The 11825-nt window shown below is 51.6% G+C and overlaps 7 protein-coding genes across 7 annotated transcripts; 3 read left to right on the top strand and 4 right to left on the bottom strand.

The window, feature by feature from the left end:
• Positions 1–628: 628 nt before the first annotated feature.
• N7532_001486 (glutathione S-transferase family protein) lies at positions 629–1481 on the top strand (the record flags this gene model as incomplete). The annotated part of the gene is made up of 2 exons (XM_056613980.1): positions 629–677; positions 733–1481. 2 exons carry the CDS (start codon positions 629–631, stop codon positions 1479–1481), a joined length of 798 nt encoding a protein of 265 aa, XP_056479021.1.
• Positions 1482–1709: 228 nt separating this feature from the next.
• N7532_001485 (mitochondrial 54S ribosomal protein mL54) lies at positions 1710–2487 on the bottom strand (the record flags this gene model as incomplete). The annotated part of the gene is made up of 2 exons (XM_056613979.1): positions 1710–1957; positions 2016–2487. The coding sequence occupies 2 exons, from the start codon at positions 2485–2487 to the stop codon at positions 1710–1712; spliced, it is 720 nt and encodes a 239-aa protein (XP_056479020.1).
• A 913-nt stretch (positions 2488–3400) lies between these two features.
• On the top strand, positions 3401–4421 carry N7532_001484 (heme-dependent oxidative N-demethylase family protein; the record flags this gene model as incomplete). Its single annotated transcript, XM_056613978.1, has 2 exons — positions 3401–3917; positions 4285–4421. The coding sequence occupies 2 exons, from the start codon at positions 3401–3403 to the stop codon at positions 4419–4421; spliced, it is 654 nt and encodes a 217-aa protein (XP_056479019.1).
• Positions 4422–4508: 87 nt separating this feature from the next.
• On the bottom strand, positions 4509–5904 carry N7532_001483 (questin oxidase family protein; the record flags this gene model as incomplete). The annotated part of the gene is made up of 4 exons (XM_056613977.1): positions 4509–5259; positions 5307–5438; positions 5494–5639; positions 5698–5904. The coding sequence occupies 4 exons, from the start codon at positions 5902–5904 to the stop codon at positions 4509–4511; spliced, it is 1236 nt and encodes a 411-aa protein (XP_056479018.1).
• Positions 5905–6318: 414 nt separating this feature from the next.
• N7532_001482 (GABA permease GabA) lies at positions 6319–8690 on the bottom strand (the record flags this gene model as incomplete). Its single annotated transcript, XM_056613976.1, has 16 exons — positions 6319–6491; positions 6544–6622; positions 6677–6824; positions 6876–7004; positions 7055–7132; positions 7183–7409; positions 7463–7495; positions 7545–7608; positions 7662–7740; positions 7790–7904; positions 7957–8093; positions 8151–8182; positions 8231–8303; positions 8357–8426; positions 8497–8530; positions 8587–8690. The coding sequence occupies 16 exons, from the start codon at positions 8688–8690 to the stop codon at positions 6319–6321; spliced, it is 1575 nt and encodes a 524-aa protein (XP_056479017.1).
• Positions 8691–9378: 688 nt separating this feature from the next.
• On the top strand, positions 9379–9637 carry N7532_001481 (uncharacterized protein; the record flags this gene model as incomplete). Its single annotated transcript, XM_056613975.1, has 2 exons — positions 9379–9420; positions 9455–9637. The coding sequence occupies 2 exons, from the start codon at positions 9379–9381 to the stop codon at positions 9635–9637; spliced, it is 225 nt and encodes a 74-aa protein (XP_056479016.1).
• A 717-nt stretch (positions 9638–10354) lies between these two features.
• On the bottom strand, positions 10355–11823 carry N7532_001480 (glycoside hydrolase family 76 protein; the record flags this gene model as incomplete). The annotated part of the gene is made up of 2 exons (XM_056613974.1): positions 10355–11685; positions 11736–11823. 2 exons carry the CDS (start codon positions 11821–11823, stop codon positions 10355–10357), a joined length of 1419 nt encoding a protein of 472 aa, XP_056479015.1.
• Between the last annotated feature and the right edge of the window lie 2 nt (positions 11824–11825).

Here is an 11825-nt window from a genome sequence, read left to right as displayed (position 1 = left end):
GGTGTGCCCGTGGGGGTGCTGATACTAGTAGGGGAGGGTGTACCCTACCTAACTTGAAAATAGTCGTAACGGTGTCAACACCAGCCAGGTGTATGTCTGTATTTTCCTTGAGCGGCGATTCCTTGTCGAAGTTGATGCTGGATTGCGAGAATCACCTGAGAAAAGGAGTGGACACGTGCGGGTCGTCTCTCCACTGCGACGTGGCTCCGTCTGGGCCGCTTGGCGGGCTGTCTATAGTGTATGTGAAGTATACAATGTACAATTTACTAATGCGATGAATTCCAAAAGCTGAAGTCGTTGTGATTATCTCAGGCTAACACTAGCGGATGGCATAATCAGCTGAACGAGTGCAAGGCTGGTCTGCTTCACGTCAAATAAGAGCCCGCGGGGTAAGAGCCACATTGCTTAGACGAGCTTAATGAGACACGACTCGGACTCCGGAATCCATCGGGCTAGCATCAACCGAGATGGTCCTATCAGCCGTTCGAGTCAGTTCACCGGTTGCTTTGAAATCATCAGGCCGCCCACTCGCAATATAAGAGCCTTGTGTTCCCATTTCCAATCCTCAGCACTATATCCTACAGGAAAGCAGCAGTCACATATACTCATTGTATAAACTCATACAACCATGTCCTCCGAGCCAGTTCACTTCTTTGACATCACCTCCACCCTCCCAGGTCCGTCCTATCATTCGTTCCTTCCATCCTATTCACCCACTAACACCTCAAGCAGGCCCCTCCAAGTCCTGGTCCCCAAACACCCTCAAAGTGCGCGCAGTGCTTAACTTCAAAGGCATACCCTACACACAATCCTGGATTTCCTACCCAGACATCGCCCCCCTAATCAAATCCCTCTCTCTACCCCCCAACGCCACCGGAACCCCCTACACCCTTCCCGCCATAATCCACCCCTCCATAACCACCAACAAATCCAACGCCATGATGGACTCCCTCCCCATAATCCTGCACCTAGACAAGACCTTCCCAAACCCACCCCTCTTCCCCTCCGGCGACGCAAGCTACGCCCTCGTCATGGCCCTCTCAAAGGTAGCCGCAGGCATGGGTACAGGCATCCGACAACTCGTCATCCCCAACGTCCCTCAGCACCTTGACGAAAGGGGGCAGGAGTACTTTAATCGGACGCGAGCGGTGGCATTTGGGAAGCCGCTTGATCAGGTGCGGCCGAGCGACCCCGAGGCTGTGGAGGAGATTTGGAAGGGGGTTGAGGCAGAGTGTCAGACGTTGGTGGATATGTTGAAGGGCAGGGAGGGGAAGAAGGGGCCATTTCTAGAGGGGGAGAAGCCTGGGTATGCGGATTTGATGTTTGCTTGTATTCTTGCCTTCTTTGAGCGGATGGATCCGCCTATTTTTGAGAGGTTTATGGGGATTGGAGAGGGAGAATTCAAGGCGCTTTGGGAGGGGTGTAAGCAGTGGCTTGAAGGGCAGGGGGAAGAGAAGGAGTGGCCGATTCCAGGGCAGTAAACTGTGCATTAATGCAGTGTGTGAGAGCATTGCTGTCCCTTAGAGAAGCTGCGGGAATGATGATTATGTAGATCCGTTCATTGAATATATAGCACAATCGAGAAGGATCAGTCGACATAATAATACATGGTTAGGATGCCAGGATCCGCTCTTCAATACTGGTATACTCCAGCAATAAAATAAAGTAGTAAAAAAACAAGTCGCTCCAGGATATCGCTGCGAATGCTGTTACAGGCCGCGCAAGAAGTTCGATTCCTTGATCGCCTTCCGGCGCGCCTCGCGCGCACTCTTAGTCACCTCCATCCGCATGTCCTGGCCGTCGGTGGCTTCGTTCAGGGTATCGGCCGGCGCTTCGCGGTTGTACAGAGCAGGTGTGATGTCGTGGGAGTGGTGGTGGGCGGGAATCTTGGGCGGGAGTTTTTCGGTGCGAGCGGCGAGCTTCTTTTCGTAGCGCTTTCGTTGCTTCTTGTTCAGCGCTGACGAGTTTGTTAGCACTGGTATTGTTATTAACTCGGAAGCCGGGAATGCACTCACTGCTCAGGTCAATGCCACCCTTCTTCTCCTTGGCCTGCTTGCTGGAATCACCCAGCAGATCCCAGAGCCAGTCCGGGTACTCGTGGTCTTCCTTGGCGACCACGTCAGGCTTGTTCTTGAAGTAGTTCAGACCGTTCATCTTTGTGCCGGCCGGGCAGCTGCTCGGCGGACGTTGAGCCGGCTTGGGCGTAGAGACCGGGTTCACATGGACGGTCTCGGGGGTGCTCAACGGCTGCGAAATGCCGGGGGTTGCGGAGGAGATGGCGGAGGGAGTGGTGCTGTCACCGGCGGCAGGCTGGCGGGGGGCGGAGGGGGAAGGAGGAGCAGCCACGGGAGGGTTGTTGTCACTGTAGGAGCGGAATTGGCTGCGGGCAATTGGCAATTGTCGCGAGGATAATGATGCGGTCCATGTCGCGGCCTGTTTTTGCGGGAGCCGCGAGAACATACTGGTCCGGCAGCTTCGGCAGATCATGGAGGCGGGAGGACGGTTAATAAATGCCCTTGGATACCAGGGTCTGTAGCAAGCGACTCGATGTACTTGCGAGAGGCCTGGATTGCTGTGGGGTTGATCGTGTAGTCGGCGCGGACACGAAGAAACAGAAAACTGCGGCGTGGACCCCGGCGCCAAGCCGGAGGTGCACGTGATGTGTATCTGCTTAGCTCATCGTATAGTCCTGCTTTTCAAATGGTCGCAATTTTCATCGTCTTGTTTTCATGTTTCGAATGAAATGAAAGGCTTATTGATTTGACTCTTCTCGTCCGTGTCATTGGATGCGCAATTTATCTCTTATTTGGGAAATCATGTGAGCGATAAGCCGCATCATTCGTTGGTTGGTGGAGCCCACCGGGATCAGGCCTGGCGGTCTCGGAGCGCGACTACAGCACACGACCCCGCACGATCAAGATCATTTAGGTTATGATCTCTATAACTGGTTAGATCAAAAGAGCTCTAGGCGGGTGCGTATTGAAGCTGACATGATGGTTGTAGTTGTCTTTATATAGCTCCTTGCCTGCCCGGCTCCAGGCCTTTTCCAAGATACTCGGAGTTGACCGAATGCGCTGGGAAAAGCACCATGGGCTCTTATTCGACTCCATTCGATCTCGCTATAGTAGCACCATCTGGGTCTATTATCCTGATTCCGATAATTCTGACATTTGTCGTATACATTATCGGGAAAAATGTACGCGCATGACAGCTTTCCTCATGCACGCCTGACAATGACTATCCAGTCAAAGCTAATACAAACTGTCTAAAGCTACGGCTTGAGCGAAACCAAAGGCTGGTTAAGAATCATCTCCCTGCTATTGAGCCACGGCACAACTTCGACTGGCGAGCAGAGAAGCCTCGACTTCTACGGCCATATAGACCAATCTATAACATCACCATGGGTATCCAGCACTCAAGCCGCGCTCTACAGAAGAAACTTCTAACAAAAATGACAGCCATCAAATCAGAACCCATCTCAGACCTCATCACAATAGACAACCAATATCTGGACCGAGTAACAGCCCGCCGAACCATCATCTCAAAATACGACAAAACCGTGCACGGCTGTCTAAAAGGCGGCGAATCCGCCGTCTACGAGCTCTACTCTTTCCTATTAACTCACTTCCTACCTTCCCGCTTCCCAGATCTCTTCACCTTGACCGAAAAAGCATTCCACAATAAAGTAACCGGCAAATCGTTCCCCACATCCCCACCCCAAGATCCAGAGCTCTGTCTCCGGATTCTCGCCGAGACGATCGAGGAGGATATCTTCCTCCTCAAAGAGACGAAAACCACGCATATTTGCCTGGCTTTTGCGTGTTGTTTCCCGACGGGCTTTGATCCATCTGCAAAGTTGGGACTGGACTTGAAGGGTATTCATGGGCCTGTACCGGGTTATGAGAAGATCGGGCCGAGTATGGAGAGGTTTTTTCGGAAGTTGGCGGTTGGAAAGAGCGTTAAGAGGATGAATGTGAGTTGTCCTCTTTATGTTGTTTATCTCCCATTTTGCGGCAAGAGAGTTGCTGATGGGATCAGTGGAACATTCAAACGGGTGAGGAACTCATCAACGTTGCTGGCAATCATATCAAGGAAGGCGAGGATTTTGTTGCTGATGAAGATGTTGATCATTCCACGGTATGTGATACCATTGCAGAACTCACTGTGATCGACGAAAGCTCACTCTTCAGGCCAATCTGCGGATTGAGCACCAATCTCTCACCCGCCTTCCTCAGACAAAATTCGTGCTTTTCTGCTTCAAGACATACCTTTATCCTCTTGCAGATATCAAGGCAGAGGGCACCGGACCCGACCTTGCAGACGCTATCGAAGGTCTTCAGAAGGGCAATGCGCCTGGCATGTTTAAGTACAAGAGTGCCATCCGATGGGGAAAGAGCGTAGCCGGGTATCTACGTTCATGACAAGGGATAGCGAGCATGTTTGCTGAGCAAAATTATATGCAAGATAGAACTTTTTGAATACCGAGATGCAAGGAAATCGACGAAATATCAAACAAATCCACCCCATCCACTAAATTCCTCTGCAAACTTCACAGCAGCTTTCAAATAGAAATTATCATGATCACCCCACGTCAGCGCCATCTGCCGCAAAGACCAAAGCGCCTTAACATAATGCGCCTCGGTGGCATACTCCCCCTTAACAGCCTGCTCAGCAGTCCAACTCCAATCTCTCTCCTTCAGATCGAAATTTCGAAAACGGTCTAATGGAATCTCAGGCCGCAGCTGCGCAATGAAGATAGCCAGCGTCACCAACCACCATTGTCGGACTAGCGGGACCTGGAACTTTGCCGGGATGAGTGGCAGCAAGACGCGAACCGCGTGGCTGGTCGTCATGACGTGCACGAAGAAGAAATCGTATTGTTTGGCGGAGTCCGCATGTGTCGCGACGAGGAGCGCGGCGGCAAGTTCTTGGCTCTCGCGGAACTGCTCGATGGGATTTTCGAGTTGCCATGCGTTCCAGTAGTTCAGGAGGACAGCTTCACGTTCGCTGAATAGCTTTTCAATGTTGTGGTTTCCTGGTGTGACGAAGAGTCCGTCTAGTGCCTTTTCGCTGCGGACTTTGTCGAGAATTTCGAAGAGTGATGTTGAGTGGCAGGATGCTTCGATGTGATTAGGGACTGGGTCGTCTAGGTAGCTGTGGATATTATTGTAGCAGGTTGATGCGAGTCCCAGTGCTTCCATTGCAACTTCGCGGCTGTCGATTTCGTAGGCGTAGGCGAGGTGAATTAGGGGTGGCCCACTGAATTGTGGTCAGTACGTGGAGGTCAGCAAGCCGCGGGACGGGACATACAGTCGGCTATAATTGAGTTGAACACGGGCTTTTTGTCTTGGAAGAGGTATTTCTCGACGACCTTCTTCCAGTCATACCCAAGCCGAACCATCTCATCTTCGAAGAAGTCCACAAAGGCTTTTTCATACCTGGTATCCAAGTCAGCACAGCACTTCTATAACATAACAGGGGTTGGAAACATACTCTCGCCGCCCCAGATGATCCCTCCAATCGTAATTCGTGACTTCAGCGGGAGAATCCTTCCACGCCTCCAGGATCTTAGATTCACTCTCAAAAAGCCGAGTCAAATCATCCGCATCAGCGCCCTGCAAGAACGCCGCGCTGAGAAGCTATCTCGCCGTCAGCAAATCGGCCTCCTGTACAAACAATATTTCTTGAGGTACTCACATGGGGCGCATGATTATGGAACTTCCGCTCGTTATAGAGGATTGCATGATTCGCATGGTTGAGCTTAAGCAGATGCTTCAACGACCTCGCGGACTTCTCCTGTGCGCTCTCAAGATCATGCGTCTTGACCGACGGGATATCGATAGCCTGCTTCTCCCACGAGAAGAGCTTGAACGACTTCAGCGACGGAAGCGGAAACTGGAACATTTTCGCGGCGCTCTGCTCTGCTCTGCTGTGTGGTGAGGTCGCACGGTGGGGAAGTCGTAGTTAAGGTCACCCGGAGATGGAGGTGTTTCCCACTAAAGACGTGCAGTTACACAGCCTCGGACAAACACTGCAAGTTCTGCAAGCACTCTACGTCGGAGCGAGTCTTATATCCAAGTTTGTCTGCTGCTTGTGTCGAGATTAGCCCATCGCTTTCTCAACGGAGTCTGGGATCCGCCGTGGATTATTGTTGGGAAGGCGGCCTCAGGCAGTTATGGCCATGACGTAACTAATCCGTCGGCATCACGTGCCACAGTGAAGTATACATCAGAAAACCAGGTAAGGTACGGTAGGAGAAGAGCAAGCGAGTAATCGTATTCTGCTAATAAAACACTATTTAAAGCTAAAGTACATTACTTATTTCTCGCCGTAGTGTTCGATGGCGGGGATTGGTTGCTCAGGCTGGCCGCCAGCTTGTCCGGCAAGCACTTCCACCTCGATCCGGGGGCCAACATAGTTCTTGCGCCCGTCGGCAAACCAGGTCACTGCGCAGAGGATAACTACGATACCAAAGGCGGCGACACAGTAGTCTGGTGATGATTAGTTTGGGTTGGTTGGTTTGGCGATGTGGTGGGTACGTACTCATGCTGCTGCCGGTAGCGGGCAGTTCGGGAGGGAAGAGGAAGAGGATGGTAGTCAGAGAGATATAAGCAAGGGAGATCTAAGTGGAAGAGTTAGCCAAGTCTTGGTTTGAGTTAATGTGTGATAAGCGTACGATGTTGAGAATCCAGCCGAGCGCAACGGGGAGGACGAAAGGTCGCTCGGGAAGCGTATTACGTCCACGAATACAGTTGATGGCAATTGGGATCCCGTATGCGAGGTCCAGCCAGACAACGGAGGCCGAAATAATAGCGTTGAAAGCGCTATTTCATGTTAGTTGGTGACAAATAGCTGACGGACTAGAGAGGGCTCACCTAGAAGAACCCAAGAAAATCAAGCCGAAGATGATGACTAGACCCAGGTTGAGATACAAGGAGTTCAGGGGAACTTTCAGCGTTGGGTGGACCTTCGAGAAGAATCGGGAGAATGGCAAGCCTCCGTCACTAATTTACGTTAGTATTTCGGTCGTCTTGGGAGACTAGGAAAAGCATACCGAGCAAAGGCGTAGCACATGCGGCTGCTAGTGGTCATGATGGCGGTCGTGGCAAACAGCATGCAGACCAGGGGGAAGCTAAAATGGTCAGTATTTACTCACAGTCTTAGTGGTCTGAAAATACTCACATTAGGAGACAGACGGCACCGGCATTGTTCTGGGTGGCGTTCTTCAGGATTGCCAGAAGGGGACCAGCAGAGGACTCGATGATGATGTCGAGGTTTCCAGCCACGAACAACAAGACGACCAGGAAGATGGAGCCAGTAACGGTACCGATTCCGACACAGGCAATCATGATCTTGGGGCCTTCCACGGAAGGGTTGGGGATTTCTTCAATCATGTGGGCGACACCGTCCTGTTTCAGGGTCAGTACAAACTGTGACATGACCAGGTATGAGGGATACTCACAAATCCAGTGACACCGAGACCACCTTGCAGCAACTATACATTTGTTAGAAGAGAACATCGAAAACTCGGTGGGTCAACATACTCCCAGGAGCCAAGCAATACCATCGGGCCATCCGGTCTGGTTGATGAATTCACGGAATACGAAACTGTATAGATTTAGTAAAGTCATTTCGAATCAGGTGTATAGCCAGTCACATACTCTCCAGAGTTGAATTCGGGCGAAGAGCAAGAAAGGACGGTGATGCAGATAATGGTGAAGCCGCTCAGGGACCAGATAACTGAGACGATCAGTAAAACCCATCAAAAGCCATATGTAGGACTACTAACAGGCAGCTTTGTTAAAGTAAGGCAAGAACTTGTTCGTGAGGGCATTGATGAGGAAGCCAGCAATGTTATAGGCGATATAGATGAGGAATTGGTGCCAGCGCTCGGACTCGTAGTTCTATGATCGGAGTTAGCTTAAGGTCATCAACAGCGAGTAATAAATGACTTACCGGATTCATCAGAGAAATCACACCCAGAACCAGCTGACTGCCCAGCAATCCACCGGTAGCCACCAGGGCGACCCAACCAGCACAGTTCACCCAGCCGGTGATCCAAGAGAGAATGGGCATCCATTTTTGAGGAGAGACTGAAGACTGTTGTTAGAATGTGCGCACATATTCTATAGATTCGAGGGTATACATACTGACAGCAACCCAGTGATATTGACCTCCAGCACTGATTTCGTAAGTCCCGCACTTTTGTCAGCGGTTAGAAGTCACTCACGTTGGATATGCGGACAAGAACTCGGCTAGCGAGGCTGCCATGCATAAACTGCAAATACCCGCAGTAATCAGACCTGGAGTTCCTTGTCAGCAGACGCATGTAAAATCAGAATTGGATCGTGCTTACCCCAGACAACACTGGCCGGGCCACCAGAGGGCAGACTCAGGGATAAACTAGCGGACAAGGCAGTCCATGACTATCGCATCATTCTGTCAGCGATTATTTCTTCGTGGCGTAAATTTCAGTCAATCCAATCAGAGACGTACATTAAGAATAGCGAATGCAAGACCCAGCATTGATCTAGACAAGCAATCATTAACCTGGTGGTCAGACCTCGAAGGCCGCCCAAAACGTACACCATAGAGAAATTTCGTTTCAATTCAGACTTGTGACCCATCTGGGCCAACTGAGCGTCATCATCATGATACGCCTTCAACTCGGCGGGATCAAGGTCTGCCATGGTGGTCGTGTATGAAAAGGTATGTGAAATCAATAGCGAGCAAAAGACACAAAATCGAGGGACAGCCGCTATAAAAAGCCGACCGAAACATGACGACAAGCTCTCGAATCTCACCTGCCCTGTCCGACATCTCCCCACAACGCGGGGGGACACACGCCCTCCGCCACGACCATCCGCTTCTATCATAGCGTTAGGTAACAGTTTTGGGGTAGTCGATCGTCAGGGCCGGAGAGATGATAGCGAGCCGTGCGCGTGATTGGTTCGGCGCACCGAATCTCGGCCCCCTCGACCACTCAGCGTTGCCAGTCTGCACATGGCAACAACGTGTCGATCAGGGCTTGTCTTACGCCCTAGAGCTTATCCCGTTTCGCGCGTGGCTATTGGTTGCTGTGCTAGATCATAACATCCACCGGCCCGCGGGGACCACGGCTATCTCGGGGTAGGTTGGCCGGATTGTGTCCTGCAGGCCGGGGAACGGACTGGAGAAATTTGTTTTAGCATCGGTTTCTCCATATTCTAGAGTCTGGAGGGTTTGCAAGAAACTGGGGAAAAGATCATACCGTCTGACCCCGACGCTACTCTTACTGTGCACTGTACGCCGTCACGATCTCGCCACACGGTCTAGATGTTCCGAATAGGAGGTTGCTCCTATCTTGCGGGAACTGGGTCACGGTGGAGTAGTGGAACCATGCCCGGTGTGCGCTATCTGGTCGCATGTCACCAAATTCACGTAGGTAAGACGGAAAGGTAATCTTGACATTCAGGCATACGGAATGCGCTCGGGGAAAATGGACCGCTCGGCCCTACAAGGCTTCTTCACCGCAGTACGAGCGCGGTTCGGATTAGAGTGGGCCAAGGACCCCCGGGATGAAACAGCTATCGAGGTCCACGCAAATTCGAGTTCGAATTGCGCATGCTCTGCTCCGTACTGGCAGATTGGTGCCTGACTAGAATTATTCACACGCTAGATATCCAGACTCGGGAGCTATCCGTCAAAACGGATCCATGGCATAGGGCATGTCGGAGCTGCAGGACCGCGCGATCGGCGCTTTCTGGAAGCTTTTTTGGGACTAAGCCTTATCAGAATTGCGTATTTGGGGTAAAAGAGATTGCGTGGGCATGACCAACATGTGTTGACCGTATATCAACGTCCCTAATTTCCTATTCTGAATGTCCAAGTGGTACCGAGGTATCTACTGTAGGTAGGGTGATGTCTTTCCGATGGTTTCGCCCTCACCCCGGAATCCTACACTAGTGTAATTCCACGCGTGGAGAAGAGGTTGGAGTAGCCAAGCACGAGCTGCAGCCCGACCTCCGAGCTGCCTCCGAGGTCTGTTTCTGCGAGTATCGTGCGTTCTCGGGCTCTCCATATTTAGCGTCGTCTCCAGAGTTACATATCCGGGGACTTGGGTGGGTCAGTGAATTGAGTTGCGGCATTTGAAGGCTGGATTTATATCCTCTTTTGAATACTTCCTAGTTCATATGAGGGACACTCGACACTGCTTGGCATTGCTTTGTCTCATCTTCTGTCAACATGACAAATATGAAAAAGTCGATCTCGGCCGATGACAGGGTATTATAGTTAAATCGTTCTGTTGGTACAGATGAAACAAAGAATAAAAACTAAAAAAACGTTCACAGGGTGGTGGTATACATAACAGATTTTAGATGAGGTACAGGATACCCGCCATCACCGCGACAACTACCGCGACAGGTCCGCCGGACAACACACCAGCGCCATTATCCTTGTCGGCATTATCGGTCTTAATAACCAGCGTATTGCTGGTCGAAGAAGGCGATCCAGTCGACGTCCCCGACGCAGGCTTACTCGCCGTCGCCTGAGTTGCAGGTGCCTGCTTGCCAAACGCAATCATGTTGGTCATGAGAATACTAGTCGCGCTGAGCTGCTGTTCGAATCCACTGCGGCCATCATACTCCGACTTATACCACTTAATGCCGCAAAGATCGTCGTTCGTTCCGCCCGTGCAACTCTTCGCAGCCGCAACGGCAGAGCCCTGGAGTAGGGGGATAATGTTGGATTCGGTGTATGGCGCAACTTGGGCGATGAGGGAGAGGTCTTGCGCGAAGAGGCCCTTGAAGAGGATCTCGTCGTTGCAGAGCTCCTGTGGCTCGCAGGTGACCTCGGACATGATCTTGCCGCCGTATTTTTCAGGGAAGAAAATCTGGGAAGTGTTGAAGAGTCCGTTGAGGGCGGTTTTCCACTTGTCCTTGCCGTCCGTCTTGTCGTTGTTAGCTTGGGAGCCCCCATTATTCTGCTTCGGCGCTGAACTGCTCACCTGGTTATACATGTAGGCCGCACCAGTCATATAGGTGCCATAATTGTACGACCACTGAATATGGCTAGCAGCCTCACAATTGTCCTTGCAGTTTGTCGAGTCGTAAATTTTCCATGTATCCACGTCCAGCAACGACGACTTCGCACTCCACTCCCAGATCTTCTCAGCCCAATCAACATAGGTCTGATTCTTCGTGAACCGACCCAGTCTCGCGGACAACTCAAAGAATGCACCATTCGTATACGCATTCTTCATTGTATACCCAATCTGATACGGCCAAATCTGCCAGCGCAGACCACCATAACAATTCTCCTCGTCCCACCGACTCAAAATCACGTTCCAGACGTTCTCGGCGAGCATCGCCCACGTCAGCATCGACGAGTTTTGCGGGTAGTCGAGCTCGGCGGCCGTCATAGCGGCCAGTCCCCAGGTCAATTGATCGTCGTTGCCCAGGTAGGAACTGTAGTTGGATGGGAAGTAGTTGTTGCCACTACCGCGCTGCCAGTACATTCCCTCTGTGACGGCGTCATTATTCGAGTCGTCGCCGGTCAGAGACCAGTACTGGATCATGATGTCGAAAAGCAAACCACCTTCCCACCAGCTCGTCACGATAGCGCCGGGGATGTCGGCGCTATCCCGGTTCGCGTAGTAGGACATGGTGCTCGACGCGATGGTCTTGGCGGCATCCTTAATAGATTCTGAGCAAATGAGTAAACCTGCCCGGACGCGAAATTGACCCTCCACTCACGCTCATCTTTGATATCCAAGTCAATGGCGGCTGCCGAACCAGCCAACAGCGCCGCGGCAAAAGCCGCCTTCAAACTGCCTCCCAGCATAA

This window comes from Penicillium argentinense, assembly GCF_028826775.1.
Source record: "Penicillium argentinense strain IBT 30761 chromosome Unknown utg000002l_segment0_segment0, whole genome shotgun sequence".
NCBI lineage: Eukaryota > Fungi > Ascomycota > Eurotiomycetes > Eurotiales > Aspergillaceae > Penicillium > Penicillium argentinense.
Note: the sequence above shows the minus strand (reverse complement) of the source record. Positions and strands in the feature narration are given on the sequence as shown.